Raw genomic sequence first — 20,982 nt, 5'->3', positions numbered from 1 at the left:
GATTTGAACCCGCCACCTTAGGTGTACGTGGCTGGCGCCTTAGCCGGTTGAGCTATAGGCGCCGAGCCAACACCTGGCTATTTTTTGTTGCAGTTGTCATTGTTGTTTAGCAGGCCGGGGCTGGGTTTGAACCTTCCAGCCTCGGTGTGTGTGGCTGGAGCTGTAACCACTGTGCTACACGCACCAAGCCAGTCTGCTTCTTTCTTAAGGTACCTGATTACCATTCATTATTAAACAAGGAGATTTTATTTAGATTATGAGACTTTGCAAGTAAATTGGATGAATAATGTCAAGTCCATCTCCCTCCCTTTTAAGCAATCCTTCCTAAATATACCCTTTATTTCAAGGAAGGAATACCACTTCTTTTGCTAAAAATAAAATTTCTTATCCTTAACACAGCCTCCATCGGATCTAATTGTGTAAAGAGAATACACAATTAGACTGTTACAATCGCCACCTGGGACAACATTTCTGACTTAGCCTTTCTTTTGACTTACTCCTCCACACCCCACCCTCAATTCAGGCAACGCATGCACCTTACGTTTATTGCATTCATAGAAAAACTAAGCAGAGAGGACAATAGTTAGATGCAGAAAAAGACAATACTAACAAATTAATATACATGTTCTGACAATTGTTTCGTGAACTCATCCTAGAAACATTGCTACATCTCTTATTGCTGAATGTCACTTAGTCACCAGATGGCCAAACAGAGTCCTTCGAAGGTGACCACAGTGAGATTCAGCAATAGCATACAGCACTTTTCCCAAACTTCCAGACTGAGTCTGATGATGGCTCTGATGGCCATTTCAAAGTTGCTGTGAAGGTTAGACTAGGTGGTGGAATCGGTGCGCAGCTTCCTAAGGGTAGTACCTCAAAGGCGCAGTCAAAGGTGACTGCAGTGATACTCAGCAATGAGGTAAGCAGCATTTTTTCTTTTTTTTTCTTACTTATACATGTGTATATTAGGTTTCCACTTTTGCCTTCACAGAATTAAAAAGGCCAAATTTAATAACAATAAAAATATTTAACATAAGGACCGAGAACAAAAACCTCATAAAGAACGAATGAAGATAAATACCTTCGGAAAAGAAATCAGACGATTGCTGCAACAAAATAATAAGCAATAAGAATGGTAATAATGCAAAGAAAGTAACATTCACATTGTCAGATAGAAGTATGTCTATTATAGAATACTTTGATCAGTTCACTTCTTCTTCTTACTTGGTTTTTCCAAAGTCTCAAAAAAAAAAGGAAACTAATATTTATAAATAAAAGATAATTTCCAAAAAAACAGATCATGCCAAGTCTTATAGACAATAGAAAAAGAATAAAAGAAACATTTCAAAATCATTCATAAGCAGCACTTTTTCTAGGATGAGTTCATGAATTTAATTGTCTGACCTAGTACATCTTTCAGCAGAATTGTTTTGGCAATTTTTTTCTTCGTGACAGTGCCAAATAAGTACAGCAGTGAAACTCAATTTTATTATTTTTAGTGTATAATGGTTTAGAATTTCTGGACCTAAAGTAATCAGATAAAGGATTTTTTGGAGATGTAAAACTTAAGATAACTTGCCATAAAAATCAAAGTGGCATGTACCCATTCCAAAGTGTGAAAGAATACAGAGGCCATTAATATTCATTAAGCATCTGGTGGCAGCCTCTTGGCAGAGGCTATTTCGTTCAACTTTTATTTTCCTTTTCAATGTTTGGCCTTTCTAATAACCCTGAGAAGTAGATTTTGTCATCCGTGGTCATTCAGGGAAAGAAAATGAAGCCTCAGTAAGTTTAAAGAACAATTTGTTCAAGATGACATATCCAGTAAGTTACATTTTTCTTTAGCATTCAAACCCAAGATCCCTCATTTCTAAGGCCTGGGCAGGGGCCCTGGAAGGAAATAAACCATGTCACTAAGTAAGCTGGAAAAAGAATTCTAGATGCTGTCATAGTAGGGGTGTGTCGTGGCCCCTGTTTGGGGATCTTGACTTGACACATTCCCAATTACCACCTGGGGCTATGATGACATACGAGTAAGAAAAGAGACTGGAAGTCCCTTTGAAATATTGATGCTGAATACTTGATGAGCGTGTAATTTCACTCCAGGTGCTCATGCTAAGGGTTCTAACAGCCCTGGTTCAGCACTGTGGGAATGCATCTTCAATTATGAGTTGATAGGCACTGTGCATATCTTTGAGGAAATGGGAGGGGTGGGTAGGAAGGAGTTGTTGAAAACCAGCAAGAGCTGAAGAGGTCAAATCTGAAAATATATGCGGAATAAAGTGGGCTCTGCAGGCCACACCTGCAGCCCGGCCGAGTACTCACTCTGCAAACAGTCGGCGTTTAGGAGGTCCTGACACTTTTCATGGCACTTCACCCCACACTCCAGGCACTTCACACCTTGCCGAGCGATGCCCCAGAGAAGCCCTTCACACTCATAGCAGTAGGTGGGCGTGGTGGCTGTCCAGACCTCAAAATTGTGTGGCGTGGTGGATGACATGGGGTAGATCAAGGCCTGCAAGGTCTTCTTGAAGACGTGCATTTTCTGTGGAGATGAGAGAAGTTCTCAAAGCAAGCCTAATCAGTGGATCTGGAGAATTTTGACATGAAACAAACCGTTTTTTTACTTTTCCCAAATATGCTATTTTGAGAAACTACCTGGATCGTTGATTTAAATGACAGTAAGAATAACTCTGCTGACTCATTCTTCTCTCATTGCTTTCAGGCCTAATTCAGTTGCTAGAACACAAGGAATTTCCTAATCTTCCAGAGTGGACTGGGCTCCACTGCCATGCAGCCCCTTCATAGGAGCATACAGTTCTAATTACTTCCTAGTGGCCATGTTCCTCGACTCCTACAAGAATACTGACTCCATCCATCTTTTGCATTCTACCTTAACCCTCCCTGATACTTCACCACTTCCCAGCTACAAGGAATTCTTCTATAATTTATTCTGCAGAGAACTGTTTTCAGTATCACTTAGGAAGGATTTCATTATTAACTCATTCATAAGAAAGCATAGTAATAGATAAAGGTTTAATGCAGGCGTCCTCAAACTACGGCCCATGGGCTACGTGCAGCCTGCTTAGGACATTTATCCGGCCCACCGGGAGTTTTTGCCGCTGCTGCCTGTCCTGCTTAGCAGCTGACTTGTTCCAGGGCCTGCAGTCCAGCCCTCCAGCGAGGGACAGTGAACTGGCTCCCTGTTTAAAAAGTTTGAGGACCCCTGGAACTTGAATGGGATGCTTTCTCATGGTGCTTGGTATTGCAAAGGCAGCTCATTTGTAACAGCATATGGAAGGACTTTCTAATGATGGCTATTCATGAGGTGGAAAAATCTAAATAGTAGCCAGGAGACCTGTGTTCCCCAGCATAGACCGGGTACATGATATGAAAAATGGACTTCTTTAGACTTCTTCCATCTTTCTCTCCTTGGTACCTAAACAGTGCTGGTCATTGTTCCTGGCACATGTAAATATTGCCATTGTTCCTGGAAATAAACCATGTCACTAAATAAACTTGAAAAAGAAGTCCAGGTGCTGTCATAGTAGGGGTGGGCCTTGACTTTGGGGATCATGACTTGACACATATTGTAATATGTAAATATTGTTTTTTATAACATATATACACACACATTTATGAAAAACAAATAAACATCCTGGTACTTATGAGCCTTATAATTTATATAGAGATGAACAGTCTCTAAAACTCACTTTCCTTGGCTCGTTACCTGTAGCTCAGCAGCTAGGGCGCCAGCCACATACACTGCAGCTGGTGGGTTCAAATCCAGCCCAGGCCTGCCAAACAAAGACAACTACAACCAAAAAAGAAGCCGGGCATTGTGGCAGGCGCCTGTAGTCCCAGCTTGGAAGGCTGAGACAAGAGAATTGTTTACCCCCAAGAGTTTGAGGTTGCTGTGAGCTGTGATGCCACAGCACTCTACCCAGGGCAACAGCTTCAGACTCTGTCTCCAAAAATAAAAAATAAAAATAAAACTGGCAGTGCCTGTGGCTCAAAGGAGTAGGGCGCTGGCCCCATATACCAGACGTGGCAGGTTTAAACCTAGCCCCAGCCAAAAACCACACACACACACACAAAAAATAATAATAATAAATTAAATAAATAAAAATAAAACTCACTTTCCTCCTCTGTTTTGGTAATAATTTTGAAGATCAAATTATATAATGGTAACAAAAATAATCTTTAGAATTCAAAACAGTAAATAAATACTAAGTATTAGTATCTATGGTAGATTTAAAAACAAAACAAAATACCCAAACATAGGCGGATAGACAAGAGAGTGGATTGGCCCAGTTCCCCTCTATGCTTCTATATCTACTCTGCAGGTGACTTTCTGAGAGAAAGACCAGCACCCTCCTAGGTTATGTTTACAGGCAATTTCATAAAACTGCCTGATGCATAATGAATGGATATTTACCTGAATCCTGTGGGAACCACGCTGGTAAGTAATACTAGGAGGGAACCATTTATATTTTGAATTAATTATCCTCAAATATCATTTTAGAATATCTTCCCACAGTGTTGAAATGACCAACTTTCCATTATTTTTCAACTCCACAGGATGATAACAGCATCTCCCTTTATTAGTATATCCCCTCCACTGTGTGTTTTCCCAGAATATATTTGATAATGGTCCTGGGGAGGTTGCCTACCAGGGAGTCAAGTCTTGCTAAAACTTGTTTTTAATTTTACATCTCTTGTGTTTACCAGGATGGAATTGAAGAACATTCTCCTTAGTAAAGTACCTCAAGAATGGGAAAGCAAGCACCCCGGGTACTCAATACTAATTGGAAACTAGTACATTAACATCTACAGGCCCACAATTAAATTCAAGAAAGGAAGGGGGGGCTTTGATATGCTCCCACCTAAAGAGTACAATGTAGGAATATATGGCCACCTCGGGGGTGAAGGACTCAACGACAACTTGGGTGTTACCTGACCCATGCAAACAACGTACCTAGTTGTGTGCACCCTCATATTAATCTGAAATATTTTTAAAAAAGAAAAAACATTTTTCTGACTTTGAACAGCTAGATCCATTCACCAGATTAAGATCTTATCAACTGAAAGGTGTTTACATATTTATATACTTAAGCCAGTCTTCAGAGAAGCAGGATGGTCATCATGGACATCACTCCAGTGGGAGACCCTAGCATGTAGTATAAGGGTTTATAGAGATTCAAAACTGGATACATTATTTTTCTACAAAGACAGCCTGAGCCACGTACACATAAATTTCTTGGCTTCAATTCATAATGAAGCTGTCTCCCAAGGAAGTGTTGAGAGTTCTTTGTGAATCAGGGGTATGTATTATTCATCTTTGCCTCCCCCTTAATGCCTGGCATAGTGAATATCCCCAGTATCATTAAGTGAATTGAGCGATCTTTGGCATAACAGATTTTTCATTAGCCATCCACAGATAGTCTCCTGTTCTAGCTGAGCTGAGGGGCCTAAGGTTCGTGTGTGTGTGTGTGTGTGTGTGTGTGGTCTAGCTGGAAACTAAGGAAGGAATTCAGTTATATCTACTTTCAGCTGAATTAGGCAATTTGTTGTTTGTCTTAAGGAGGGCAATATAACTACTATTGTAATTAAATGGAATATGAAGTGGGAACAGAACAGAGAATGCTAATGAAACAAGAAAAGTAAGAAATATACTATATGCAAATTTAGGCAGTAGAGTTGGGCAAGGGGTTGTTTTTGAACATGAACTTGTTCACATACCTCAAGATTAAGTAAATGATTAATATATTTTATCTAATTCCCTGCCTGTACTTTCTTTTTATTGAATTCAAGTGATATATAGTCAGTGCTCTGAGTCCTTAGGTTATAGTAGGAGTAATAAATTTTATCAACACTTGCTAAAAAATTAAACATGCTGGAGGAAAAGAAATACATGTTGTGAATGGACAGCTCAGAAGGCTTTACTGTAATGTTGTTTGGTTTGGTTAAAGAGCCATAATCCATTTCATGCAAAGGGAGAGTGAGGCTAATTTCAAAAAACAAGCAACATGGAAAATTTACTAGACAGAACATTGAAAATCAATTCAACAAGGACTTAACATAAATTCTAATATTTAAGAGCTACAAAGCTAGAGGAAAAAACACCACATACATTACTAGAGGATCTATATGCCTAGTCCGAGGGAAATAAGGATATGAATCTTTTAATTCTGGATTTCTGGGATATGGGCATGTGTTTATGAAAGCTGAAAATGATTCTAAAATAAATGCCATATGAAAACATTCCAGACTCCACCAAAGTATACGCTGGGGTGATGGTCCTTTCAGAAACATGGGGAATCAATAGCTGGGGACAGCACAGAAGGCTGCTTCTCATAGGAGAAGATTCTCGTATCGCAGGGAATGTACATCTTGGGGGAAGAAGGTTTTTTTCTTCAGGAAGCACTGAGTAGAAGATGGCAGAAGAAAACAAGGGGAAACCCTAAAATTCACCATAGATCACGGCACATGGAAGCCGGTAGTTCGCCATTAGGAATGAGATTAAAGGGAAGAAAATACCTTTTTTAAAAAATGTGTATGAGAGCAGGCAGCTAGATGTTTAGCTATGGGTAATAGCTGAAGAGAAAAGATGGAAAGAGAATGTTATTAAGACAAGGTCTGTGGCCTGAGTAATACATTTACAACCCAACACACAGAAGGAGTATACTTAGGAACAAACAGAAACCTAATTACTGGGATTAGGACCAAGGACAGAGGGATTTGGTCCTATCAGTGACTTGTCCCTGCACTTTTCAAATCTTCTAAAAGAAATAAATATTATTTTCTAAAAAATGTATTTAAGATTACAAGTACATAAATGTACACTTAAATACAAAAATGTATTTAAGATTACAACAAATACATTCTTGTAATACTAATTTATATATTCAATTTAATTTTTGTAAGTTAGGCACAGTTCAATATATACCCTTCTAATATATATATTTTTATATATAAAGAGGATGTGAGACTTTTGCAATTAGTAAAATATCATCATTCCATTGCTTAAGTGATTCCAACAAGGAAGGCAATTTCTAACGTGCGCAGACATCGTATTGAGCTGTAGAAAGAGAGTGAGGAACATTTTCACTCTCTGATAAGCCTATCTAGCCAGCTATAACCTATAGACTACAAAGGGGGGATGTTCACATCCTAGACTAGACAAATATTTTGTTATAAGTCCTCACTCTAAAAAGTAGAGTGAGTTACACTAACATATCACTTTTGGAACAATTCGGACACTGAAAGAAAATGAATTGCCTTTTCTATTCATAACTACCTGAGGAGAGTAAAACCAGTCGGAGGAATGAAGCAATCGGGCATCCTGCCAAGAGCAATGACTAGCCTTTTTGGACCATCAATATTCTAATCTACCAACTGTTAAGAATTATTACAGGGACAAGGCTTGTCTGCCTCGATTTGCCAGATTCTTTCTTCTCTCCTTACGGTGCTTACAAATAACGAAACTAATGAAGATCTGTTTTCCTCCTCATCCTATGGGTTTTCCTGTGGTTATGTAAACGAGCCCTTCTCTACACTCCAAATTATTACGTTTTGATAATTTCAAGAAGAAATATGGTTCTCGTGTTGAAGCATTTTTCAAGGACTTGATGCATGCTTTGTAGAAAAAAAAATATATATATATGTATAAATCCTATTGTTTCCAGACAAAAGCATCAGAAATATTTGCAGAGTAAACAGTAGGTACAATGTAACCTTTGAAATTTATTATAAACATGAAGATAGAGCAAGGCTAGAAGAAGTTCCGAGTATAAAACCAGACATAGTTTCAGGGCTGATTTACCCATGAGATTCATCAGCAGGAGAGACTGAACAGAGAAGCTAAAATTACATAGTTTTCTTTTTCTTTTTGACAGTAGAAATTATAGACTAAAAGTTATATCTCTATCCCTGTAAGAATGTAAGTAAGTTCCTTTTACTACTATTGTTTTATATCAGATACTAATATTCTCCTATGTAACTTGTGGAGTGAGTCCAAACAAAGAGGGCAGAACCATGAGACATTGGCTGATTCGCTAGGGCAAGGAGAGCACAGTTCAGAGGCCGCCCTCTGTTGTGACCCGGCACACAGTCTGAGAATACAGTAGGAGAGAGCTTCCATGTATTACCAATGTCATTTTCTTCCTCTCGTTCAAACTGTGAATTAACATGCTTATATAAATAATGGAGGTGTTTTGAGATCACTAATTTATTAAATATGAGGCCAAAAATGGGTGTGAATTTCTCCATGGGGGGAAAGTCAGCCATTTTAATGCAGAAAGTCTAATTTTTAACCACTGGAATGGAAACTGACAGAGGCCACAGAAGAGGAGTTCTCTTTTATGGCCTGAGAGTTACTATGTCTGGGAAGGAATATGGAGTACCCGAGTGTGGTGTGAGCCTCCGGCCCTGACTGAACTCTGAGTGTTAGACAGGGATTCTGAGCAGCTTTCTTCTTCCATGTTATTTTTCTGGTGTCATGCTAGGCATAGGACGGGGGTCTGATCTCCTGAATACCCCCTCACCTAGCTCTTTCTAGTCCTATCCATTTGGCCAGAATGCTGCTATTGGAAAAATGACCCCTCCATTCTCCTAGACAAACTTCTCCTTACTGAAAATTGAAACTTCCTGGAAGTCTGGAGTTTAGACCAGCCCATCTTAAGATGCCCATTTACCCAGATACAACAAATAGGGCTCTAAAAATCCATTTTAGACTTGGTGATTTGGATTATTCCCTCTACCTGAGTTTCCCACAACCCTCATCTGAGTCTATCTTGGTTTAAACACTCCTGCCTACGAAAAATTTCCATTCTATCTTGTAGCAACAATGGGTACATCTCCAAATATCCCAGTCCCCTCCCCACTCTATTAGAAGTCTTAGAAGGTAGAAATTTTTATCTGAGTTATTTATTCACAGCCTTATTTCCAGTCTGAAACAATGTCTGACCCATAGTCAGCAGTCAGTAAGTATGTGTTGAATTATTGAAGGTATCTGCTTTGATTAACCACACCAAGAAAACAGTCGCTCGGGGGAAGCAAGCCCAAGGACAGAAAGGAGAGTCCCAGGCAGCCTATGGTGGAGTACGGGTCATTGATTGGTTATTCCTACCTGTATGATTAAGCCATAAGGAAAATTTTAGAAACCATAGTTCTTAATGGCTTATTAGACTGAAGTTCCCAGTCAGTCTCAATAGCGCCTGGTGGGTGAGTTGGCGTTGTTGGTGATAGGGCATCTGGAAAGATCTGCCAAGGCAGTGCTCATGGAGGCAGTGCTGGACAACCCACCATCTTCTTGGATCAGGTGTCAGAGCCCCTTCCTTCCTTGAAAGAGATGACTGAATATTTTACTGTGCATCTCTTTAATTACAATAGAAGCACTACCATTTGTTATTTTTCACATCACCAAGCCATTTTCCTTCTTGCAGAGGCAGATATTTCATGCTTACCCATCGAGGCTGCCTAGAATGACATCCAGCACCAAGGGCTGGAAATTATTTGCTTCAGCATTTATGTTAGTTGCCCATGTAATGACTGACTGTGACAGCCTATCAACAGTGACATTTAATACGCCTGTTGTACAGAAGTCATACTTCATTTATTTTTTGAGACATGAGCCCCAGGGAAATGGGCTTTATGAATTTGAGAGGGGGCTCTGTTCATCCATCCAGCACCAACATAGGAAAGTCTTTTAGGCCTTCTGCAGCTGAAGGAGTAAAGTGATCTTTTTAAGTTGCTAAAAAACACATCAATAGCTAATTTAACCATAAAGGGTGGATGTGTTCCTTGTCTAGGACCTCAGAAAATACAGTAGCATGACACTGATTTTTATTTAATTTCTATGGCTTTCCTGCTAACTCATAGGGATGGGTATTCACAGTTTAAATCAAATACCATATTTTAAAACAGAAAAAAGGAACAGTGAAGAATTTTGTCAATAAAATATTCGAACCTTGGTTATTTCCCTAAAAGATGCTTTAAGATTCAGTAAGCAATGGGGAGCTCTCTCATACACTGAAGGATGTCTACCTCTTTTGTATCTAGACCATGCTCAAAATATGCCATTGCATCACAAATCTAATAGATAAGAATGAGACACTAGGAATGCAGTCACATTTATTTTTAATTTTGAGCACAATAGAAAACATATTAACTTGTTGTAGCCTTCAGATGCTAACATGGACATGCATTGTTTTACTGACGTGTATTGGGGTGGAGGAAGGTTGCTAATACAAAAACCTAAGAAAGGTTGATTTCTGGGTGGAAGATGACAATGGCAGAAAAAAGAATGAGAATGAGAAACATAAATAATGTTTTTGAAATGTCAAGTATACAGAAAGTTAAAGCAAGTAATGTAGGACATGGGTAGCACTTTTATTCTAGAAGATCAACAAAGATGCTAAAGTTAAGGGAGGTAGGATATGTTAGTTTCCATAAGGGGGACACAGATCAATTGTCCTGAGAAACTCGCAGCTGAGTGTGCTGGCAGAGTGGCCACAACACGACATTGGACACTCAAAGTTTATTAAAAAAAAAAAAATACAAACCTCAAACCTAAGCTATCAGACTACACCTGAAAGCAATTAAATCAGAACTGCTGGGCATGAGACCCCAGTGGCCCACATTTTAAAGCTCCCTCAGGTGTTTGAATGAGCCAAATTTAAGAACCCCTGACCTAGATATTTGCAGCCTACTAGTATCTTCACCTGAGCCGATTTCTCTCATCCAACTGGAATTTACAGAGTCTCTGCCAAGTGCTGACCAGCACACTAAGCAATGGTGGTGAAAACTGTTAAAAAGAATAACAAACAAGATAGAGCATCCCTCAAGGACATCAGACTTTAAAAGAAAAGGTTCATGTAAAATCAGCAAGTTAATGATAATAGCAAAAATAATAAGACCAGAAGTTCATAATATATTGTTTTCCATGCTCTAGGCTGTGCTGAGTGTTCAGTATATATCTACTCCTTTCATCCTCCTAGTTTATTATTACTTCAGCGTATAGGTGGAGGAACTCGGGCTCAGAGAAGTTACATAACTTGCCAGACACTTGTGGTAACACTGCTAATTAAGCGACACAGATGGGATTCAGACCTCGGGGACTTCACTACTCATCATACTACCATGGATACCATGATTAAATGTTATAAAAGCTCAGAGGAGAAAACTAATAATTCATCTAGAAGGGGAGAAGGGTGTTTGGGGAAAGCCTCACAAAAGAGGCAAAACCTAAATTGTGTTTTAAAAAAAAAAAATAGGTGGCAGGTTCAAACCCAGCCCTGGCCAAAAAAAAAAAAAAAAAGCAAAAATAAATAAATAAAATAAAAAATTGGATTTTTTTTTCCAGGAGGAGAATAACAGGTGAGCTACATTAGGCTAGAAAGCATTCCTAAAGATGAGAAGATGCATATGGTGTGAGGAGCCAGGGTAGATTTGGTATGATAGTGAAGCTGAGGCCTTAAGGAAGGGGGTTTGGCATCTGGAGTTCCCATGCTCCCAGTTATAGCTGGAACATTGGCATAATTATCACAGTTGAGCATCTCAAGCAGAAGGGTTTTCCTTCTACGACTATGATCAATATATCGATAGTGATTGACATTGCACCTACCAGTTCCTCATTGTTCAGTGAAGTCCTAATCACCATAGCCAGGGACAGTCCAGATTTCCGGGCAGCCAATGTCTAAAATAAATAGAATTATGACTTATTAATACATAGAGATGTTGCCATGTAGATAATGTTCATCAGAAGGTAAAAAAAGAAGAATATGAGCTACCACCATTCATGTTTTAGGTAATAGGGACATTCCATTTTCAGTAATCAGCCAACACAACTGGAACATGGAATCACAGGACATTAAAACTGGAAAGACCTTGGAGATCACTGAATCCGATCCTAAACTTTATAGATGATGAAATGGAGGCCCAGCAAGGCATGGTGACCAGCCCAAAGCTTCTAGGGTAGCAAAAGGATCATGACCACTCCCTATAGTGGTCACAATCACAATTTTTTCATAAAACAGGACATGAAAGCCAGCCTAACTTAGGTGATACTTAAGGTGACCAGATTTTAACATTGGTAAAGTGGGACACCATTGACTTGAGGGGTGGGGGGCTACTGGCTGAGCTGTTTATGGTTAGGGACCCTCTGGGGGAAAGGCTACTTATTTGTTCCAGACAGATTGGCTCCTTCTGAGCTAATTGTCCTTGCCCGGAGGGAGCCAGTATCCTTCTGATACTGATTCCACCTGGGTGACCTTGCCCAGGAGGGGAGTAGGGAGTTTACATTAGCCTTTTCATTTCTAAATGAAGTTACATTAACCTTTTCATTCCCAAATGGAGTTACATTAACCTTTTCAGCAGCCACACGGTATATTCCCTTCCCATTATCCCGCCCTTCCCTAGATTGTCGTGCATTCTTTCCAAAAATCGGGACTTTTTAAAAATGCTGCAGGACACAGGACAAATTGTTAAAAATCAGGACTGTCCCGCCAAAAGCGGGACATCTGGTCACCTTAGTGATACTCCTGAATTATAATTGGTATTAGTTGGTTTTTTAATTGTTCACAGTTCCCCAGAATGTTCTTCCACATCTTTTCAGAATATTTTCTTCTGAGTGTTCCTTTTACCTCCTAAGAAACATTATATCTGCATTGATTTTCCTTACTTAAATTTCTGTAACATAGGTAATTTTAAATAAGAATCAAGTCCCCTTAGTTCTCATACCTATAAAACAGAAACATCATCCCCTGTCCCTACATAAAACCATATGCAATACAATAAATCTGGCCATGCTGTAGAGAATTTTGGAAAGTAAAAGTTCCATATAGGAATATTAAATCTGATATTCCACGAGGAGCAAAAGGAAGTCACAGTGAAATAATGCATTCCTGATCATCCCTAGCCTCATGTGGTAATAAAAATATCTCCTTGGGCATTGTCATCCAATCAGATAAAATTCAGGACATATCTGATTAAGGATGTCTGTCTCCATTCATCTCAACCATACCATGGGAACCTATGAAAGGTTTACCTCCAGGGTAAACCCAAGATAATCTTCCATCTCTGATAAATAGTGTCCCTCTACTTACATTTGTCTGTGTTTGTTCCTGTGGTATACATAATTGGGTCTTTTAGAATTTAACTACATGTTAAATCTTGGAGAATTCAAACTCCTTCATCTTGTATGTCTCTGTCTTTTGATTTCTCCATGTCACCCTCATTTACTCCATGAGTAAGTGCAGTGTATGTTTGAGAAGACTGACAAATATTAATGAAATAAATCAAAACTTACCATGGCCTGAAGATTCCAGGAGTGAGAGGAAACAAAGTATGGATAATTAGACATATGAGAGTTAAGAAAAAATACATAACAATGTTAAATTAGCCAAACAATTCAAAATAATGTCTGCACAACAAAGGCAGGAACTTAGGCTAATGGTACTGACATGTCATGCTTTCCAGTCTAAGACCTTTCCAGTCCAGACCATAAGTTAAAACCAAAGTGATAGTCTTAAGAAGCCAAGTTTTCTTAGCAAAATTAAAAATTACTTATATCCAAAATTATGCATATTGTGGCTAAAAGGGAATTTAGGCTTCTCTGGGGGAAATACCATTTTTTATACCATAAATTATTAAAATATGCCTATAAAAATATGATGACATTTTGGACGAGAGAAAATACTTCCTTTTCCAGGCTTATGGACTATAATTTTTTTAATTTAATACAGATCACTATCAGTTCTTTGCTTTTCAAAGTGGTTTCAGCATATTTCATTAGAGGAGAATGATATATTCAGAGTCATGACCAGGAATAATAAAGATTTTAATGACGTGGAAGCTATGGTTTTCTTTAGCTAGTAAGAGAGGTTGTTAATTTGGCTAGAATTGACCTTAGCAGAACTAAGAGCAGATTGATACTATCTACCTGCTTTCTAAAGTATTCAAGTGTATTGGGTTACAGGAAAGAAGTTCAAATTGAGCCTTAAACTTTGCAAATTAAACTTGTGGTCATTCATAACACTGAACATATCAAAGCCCAGTTGCAGGAGCTTAGCTGGCATGCTGTGTAATTTCTTTTGCTCAATCATAGGGTCATTTTAACTCAATTGTAATTTCAGCTAATATCAAAGCTGTCAAAGGGTTAGAGTTATTTCCTCCATCTAATTGATTTTTAAAGTAATAATAAATAGAACACTTGGTAGAATGTGATCTCATGTATTTTATTCTGTAAAATACTCACAGGCTAGGCAGTTGATGAGAAGGATATTTCATTTTAGTAAAGAAAAAGGCAACACATGAAATCAAAGAGAATTAAAAAGGCATAACTCACCACATCTCGCACGATAGGCAAAGTCTTTTTCCTGCGGAGATCTGGCATACTGTCAATACCATAAAGTCCCCACCCAGCCCTGAAAGGGGAAAGAAAAGCAATAAATAATTTCCATGGGTAAGATGACTTCCTATGACAAAAAACAAAAACACTGTTAAACACTGTTATGCTGTTGAACAACATAAAGGCTGTGAAAAATATTAAATAGATAAATGGCTTTCAATAAATTCACAAAGCAGCAAAGATCCAAGGCTCTAGGACTTGGTCCAGCATGAAGCAAGAAGACTCTAGCTACCAGCCACACCTGTTGATTATTTGTCTTCTTTGATAGTTCCTTTAAGATCAACATGGCCTGGTTAGAGTCACTGCTTTACACAGAGAGAAGAATGAAAATTATTAGATATATGGAACTTTGTACTGTTTCCTGCTGTACCAGGAGGAAACAGAACTTATTTTTTGGTGTAAGTTTTGTCTGTCTGCAATGGTAGAGAAATTACATTTATTCTAAAAATAACATTTTTATATGCTTCATCTTTGCAGATTAATTGCAAAGATAGCATCTCAAAAGGTCATGGACATGTTGAAAATATCAGTGATTACTTTATACCAGAAGTTCCACTTATCTGAATTTATCCCACAGAAAAATGCACAGAATGAAGTTGTTGCATGAGGATGTCCATTACAATTTTTTGTAATAGGAACAAAAACTAGGTTATCTCCATAGTCATCAATAGTATACTGATGAAATAAATTAATGGGAAGAGTGCAATAGTTAAAGTGGAAGAGATAAACATATACGTATACATATAAAAATACTCAAATATTTAAAGTAATAAAGTAAAATTTCCACATTAGTAAATTTAGTACGATCCCAAATGTGTGCGTGTTTGCATATGTACAGAAAATATCCAGAATAATCATGAAATTGATAACTATAGTTTCCTCTGTGGAGTGACTAGGTAAGGGAAAAAAAGATGCTCACTATGTTATAAATCTGGTAATGGTCATTGTTTCTTATAAGCACACATCATTTCACAAAATATGTTTAAAAGAGACGTGAATCTGTATGTTTCTTAAAAAATGAGTTTGACGCAATGAATTTGACTTTGTACTGCATCAAATCTAGTCATTTTATAGAACCAAAAAGATGCTAGAATCACTGACGATAATAGCATCTCCTTGTGTTCACTTGAACTACAAACCTCTTGCTGACCTCTTGCTTGGGGTCAGCTGATTCACCATGAACAACACAGTTTATGCCTCTGGGTGCTAGCTGGGCAACTGTCGTTGAAATAAACTACAAGAGCCAATGATAGGCTGTCAGCATTTTATACTCCAATTTCCCACTGACAAGAGAGATGGCCTCCATGTTTGTGTTGCTTAGCTTAATAAATGGTAACTTTTGTTTCTTAGTAGCCACACTCCTAACTTGAACACTTCTTAAAGTATCAATGACTAGCATGATATTTTTGCACAATTCACCAAATGTATCATATAATTCAGGTTTAACAGTCATAAAACAAAATAGCAATATTGATAAAAAAGTAATAGGTGAAGAGCAGTAACACCCTAACTTTTAAGTGAGGCTCAAACAGTGAGTGTGAAATACTAAAACCATTGCGAATGTACACAAAAGATGTCAGTGATAAGCAACGTATTCTGTCATACATTTCAAATAAAAGTTATCTTTAGATCACAGAAGAAGGGAAAGGAGTAAATGTGGACCAGAGATTACGAAAGATGAAAGGAGAAAAGAAGGTAAGAGAATGTGTACAGAAGGAAGGGTGGAGTTTACGATCCTCTCCCCAACCAACTGTATGATACAGAAGCTAATGTGGTTTCCCTAATTGCCCCTAATAATGCCAATTGCCATCTTTTAGGTAAAGGGCTGTGATAGGCACAGCCCTGTGAGTCAAAGTCCCCATCATCAGAATGTACACTTACTGCTCCATCAGGTAACTTCTCACTTCCCTCCCGTCCTCTTTCTGTACTCCTTCCCTCTCCCTGCCAATTCACACATGACCCTCCCACATTCAACACATCAAATACAGGGGAAAGGGGGTATGTGAATTATTTCTTGAAAAAAATCTTTCCAATCAAAACAGCATGGTATTGGCACAAAAACAGAGACACAGACATTTAGAACAAAATAGAAAACCAAGAGATGAAACAAGTCTCTTACAGCCATCTGATCTTTGATAGAACAAACAAAAATATACACTGGGGGGAAAAATCGCTATTCAATAAATGGTGCTGGGAGAACTGGATAACCACAGGTATAAGACTGAAACTGGACATGCACGTTTCGCCACCTACAAAAATTGCTTGAGATGGATAAAAGATTTAAATGTAAGGCATGAAATGATCAAAATCCTAGAACAAAGTATAGGAAAAACTCATGAGGATGTCAGCCTGGGGAAGGATTTTATGAAGAAGAATTCAGGGGCAATTGCAACAACAAAAAAAAATAAATTGGACTTAATTAAACTGAAAAGCTTCTGCATAGGTAAGGACACAACAATCAAAGCAAAAAGACAACCTTCAGAATGGGAAAAGATATTTGCATATTATGAATCTGACAAAAGTTTGATATCTAGGATCTACAGAGAGTTCAAATTAATCAATAAAAACAGAGCAAACAATCTCATCTATCACTGGGCAAGACACATGAATAGAACCTTCTCTGAGGAAGACAGATGAACAGCTAACAAACACATGAAAAAATGCTTTTCATCCCTAATCATCAGAGAAATGCAAATCATCAAAACCACCCTAATATATTATCTAATGCCAGTAAGATTAGCCCACATCACAAAGTTCCAAAGCTGTAGATGCTGGTAGAGATGTGGAGAGAGGGGATCACTTTCACACTGTTGGTGGAACTACAAACTAATACAGCCTCTTTGAAAAGAAGTATGGAGAATCCTCAAAGAACTCAAATTATATCTCCTATTTGACCCTGCAATCCCATTACTAGGCATCTACCCAGAAGAAAAAAAAAATCATTTTATCATAAAGACATTTGCACTATATTGTTTATCGCAGTTCAATCTACAAACACCAAGATGTGGAAACAACCTAAATGCCCATCAACTCAGGAATGGATTAACAAACTGTGTATATGTAGACAGTTGTGTAAACATATGGAATACTATTCAGCCATAAAAAAGAGGGAGACTTTACATCTTTTGTATTAACCCGGATGGAATTGAAACACCTTCTTCTTAGTAAAGTATCACAGGAATGGAAAAGCTAATATCCAATGTACCCAATACTAACGTGAAGCTAGTAGATGATCTAATTCAGGCCCACATAGGAGAAAACCTCATTTCAATTCAAGCTGGGGGGAGAAAGAACCTGGGGAAGAGTTTGGGGTGCTCCCCTGAATGGGCACAATGGTGTACATAAAAGGTGTATGGCACACCTTTTGGGTGTGGGACACAACTATAAGAGGAACACTACCTAACAAATTCACATATTGTGACCTGGTTGTTTGTACCCTCACATTAACCTGAAATTAAAAAAAAAAAAATCCAGATTCATTTACTCCAATCTCAGGCTGTGATTCAAAGCAGTTTCTACTTTTACCTCTCTGTGAACAATATTAATAATGACCTAAAGTATGCAGGAATAGAATCTCCTTCCACCCCAGCACAGGTTAATGACACCATCTTGCTATCTTCAATTGTTTTGAAATCTTTTAGCTCCTAAATAATGTGACTCTCATAGCTATGTTAAGAAACATGCTCAATTCAGATAATGGTAGAGAAAGTGATTTATAAACTGCAAAGTGTTATAAAAATGAGTTGTATATTTTCTTCCTATCAGCAATCACTGTTTTTTCCCTTTATGTTTTCTCTCTCAAGAAACTTAATTCAAGTTTTCAAGGTGCACCCAGAATCCTGACTTCGGAATTAGTTATACATACGAATACATTTTCTTGGGGCTGACACTTCTCTTCTATGCTTGTACCATCAGAGAAGAGATATCCAAGGCTGCAGGCCAAGTCTGAGCAATAATGAGTTCAAGTGAGAAGAAATGCATTTAAAATTTATCTCTGCCTCTTCTGAGTTTGTCATTTAATTTTACTGAACTTACATTTGGTAATTTGGAAAATTGCACGACAATAAAATTGCTCTATTAACCTTCACAGGTAGCCTCAAAAATGTTCTTTATCATGTTTTATTTCCTCATACTTTTACATTTTCACCATTAGCTTAAGAAACTGAGATAAACATACACTTCCATGAGCCTATCTACCGATTAATAATAAAGCAAACTTAGACCTTTAAAAAAAGTCTGCCCTATTGGCTCTCATGATTAGAGAAGTACCTCTGAAGGTCTACACAAATGCAAAATATTTTTGTAGTGTTTATCAGAAGGTTTCCTAACCTTCTGTGCAAGAGGTCAAGTTCATGTACAATAATTAAAATCCAGAAGAAATAGTCTAAGTTTCATGAGGAAGTGAGAGGAAGTCATCAAAACAGGCCATAGCAGACAAGTAACTCAGAAGATCAGGTCTCATTCTAGGAAATAAACCGTTTGATTTCCATTCTTTTTCTTATGGCTGATTGAATTAAGATGACCCTGAATATAGACAGCAAACTAGCTAACAATAGCTGATATTTATGTGGTACTCGCCCAGGGCCAGATATAATGCTTACATTTACTGAGTACTTATTATTCCAAGTACTTTACTTAAATTACCTAATTTTTAAAATATCCGATGTAAAATAGGTGTAACTTTCCCCTTATTTAATAAATGAGAAAATAGAGACATAGAATTTTTCAGATTCATCCCCAAGGTTACTACCTAAGTAAGAAATGGCAGAGTCAGGAATTGAATCCATGGTCTATGGCTCACCATGTTCCATATTTACAACAGTATGAACAGGGGAGGGCCGTGGGGGGGGGCGTGGATGGTTAATCTAATTTACACTTAATGAAACTAAACAATTACTCAGGTCCAGATCATACAGCCAGTTATGGCACAGCTTGATATCCTTTGCAGCCTTATTTTACCTCTAACTTCACGTTCTTAATAATCTGCAGGTTTTGAGGGGGGAAGATATACGAGTCATGTATCAGATGATCCAGGAATGTTGTCAACATTTGGATATTTTTTTCAGTGAATTTCCAGACAGTATTATCTTCAGATCATAAAATAGCTCTAATCTTTCTGAAATGGTTTTTTCCCAGCTATTTAAGTGTCCCCCTGCAGGAAAAAGGAGACTAGACTGTACACCTATATAAATATAATATAAAAGTATATTCCTATGTATTTTGACTCAGTTGTCTTGTTACAAAATAAATACAATATAAATGGAAGAAATACAGCTGATTTTACCAATTAAGTACAGAATAATTACTTCCATTCAAAATCAATCTGATAACATATGAATGTATACAGATTGGTATATAGGTATTACAGATGGGATAAAAGGTGAAATCTATGGAAATAGCTGGATAGCCAAAGATTACCTAAAATTGACAAAATACATATTACATTAAAAGCTAAATTAGATATGAGCTAATTCTACATTTGCTGTCCTATGTGGTTTTTATTAATAAGATTTATTTATTTATTTATTCGTTTATTTTTGAGACAGAGTCTGACTTTGTCCACCTGGGTAGAATACCATAGTGTCATAGCTCCCAACAACCTCTAACCCCTGGGCTCAAGCTATCCTCTTGCCTCAGCCTCCCAAATAATTAAGACTACAGGCACCTACCACAACATCCAGCTATTTTTTAGAGATGGGGGTCTCACTCTTGCTCAAGCTGGTCTTGAACTCGTGAGCCTCCCAGATTACTAAGATCACAGGCATGAGCCACCAGGCCTGATCTTATTAATAAAATTTTAATTGAAAATTATAATCATATATATTTATGGGGTACATTGTGATATTTTGATAGAAGTATACAATGTGAACTGTTAATCAAGCTAATTAGCATATCCATTACCTCCCTTATTTTTTGTGGTGAGACCTTTGAAATTTACACGTAGTTAACAGTTTAATATGTCAGTAGTTCTGTTTCCCAGTTATTTCTGTAATATTAAAAAGAGTTTATGGAATTTAGTAAAATCTGAGATGTAAAAGTATATTCCTATGTATCTTGACTCAGTTGTCTTGTTACAAAATAAATACAATATAAATGGAAGAAATAAAAGCTGATTTTACCAATTAAGTACAGAATAATTACTTCATTCAAAATCAATCTGATAACACACAAAGGTATACAGATTGGAAAAGACCTCCAAGGCACCAGGAGAGTACTGTATGAAAAGTTATCAAGCAGGTATATGAAAAAGTGCTCAACACCACTAACCACCATGAAAGGTAAAATAAAACCACAATGAGATGTCATGTGAGAATGGCTGCTATCAGAAAGACAAGATAACAAGTGTTGTCAATGAAATGAAGAAAAGAGAACAATTATACATGGTGGGAATAGAGATTGGTAGAGCCATTATGAAAAACAATATGGAGGTTCCTCAAAAAATTAAAAAGAGAACGAGCCTATGATCCATCTGATACATACTAGCTATGTATAAAAAATTAAATCAGTATGTATCAAAAACATCTGCATTCTTATGTTTATTATCACATTATTCACAACAGCCAATACATGAA

The 20,982-nt window shown here is 37.6% G+C and overlaps 1 protein-coding gene across 1 annotated transcript in view; it reads right to left on the bottom strand.

Moving 5' to 3' along the window:
• The window catches only part of UNC13C (unc-13 homolog C), a 527,267-nt gene that overhangs the window by 331,446 nt on the left and 174,839 nt on the right, over nt 1-20,982 (bottom strand). Inside the window, 4 exon segments of the mRNA XM_003784369.1 lie at nt 2,326-2,545; nt 11,627-11,698; nt 13,310-13,315; nt 14,348-14,426. Of these exon segments, the coding sequence (XP_003784417.1) occupies nt 2,326-2,545; nt 11,627-11,698; nt 13,310-13,315; nt 14,348-14,426 (377 nt within the window).

Source organism: Otolemur garnettii, unplaced genomic scaffold (assembly GCF_000181295.1).
Source record: "Otolemur garnettii isolate 467f Iridium unplaced genomic scaffold, OtoGar3 scaffold00011, whole genome shotgun sequence".
In the NCBI taxonomy this organism is placed as follows: Eukaryota; Metazoa; Chordata; class Mammalia; order Primates; family Galagidae; genus Otolemur; species Otolemur garnettii.
The sequence above is the reverse complement of the archived record's forward strand: the minus strand, read 5'-3'. Positions and strand labels throughout refer to the sequence as shown.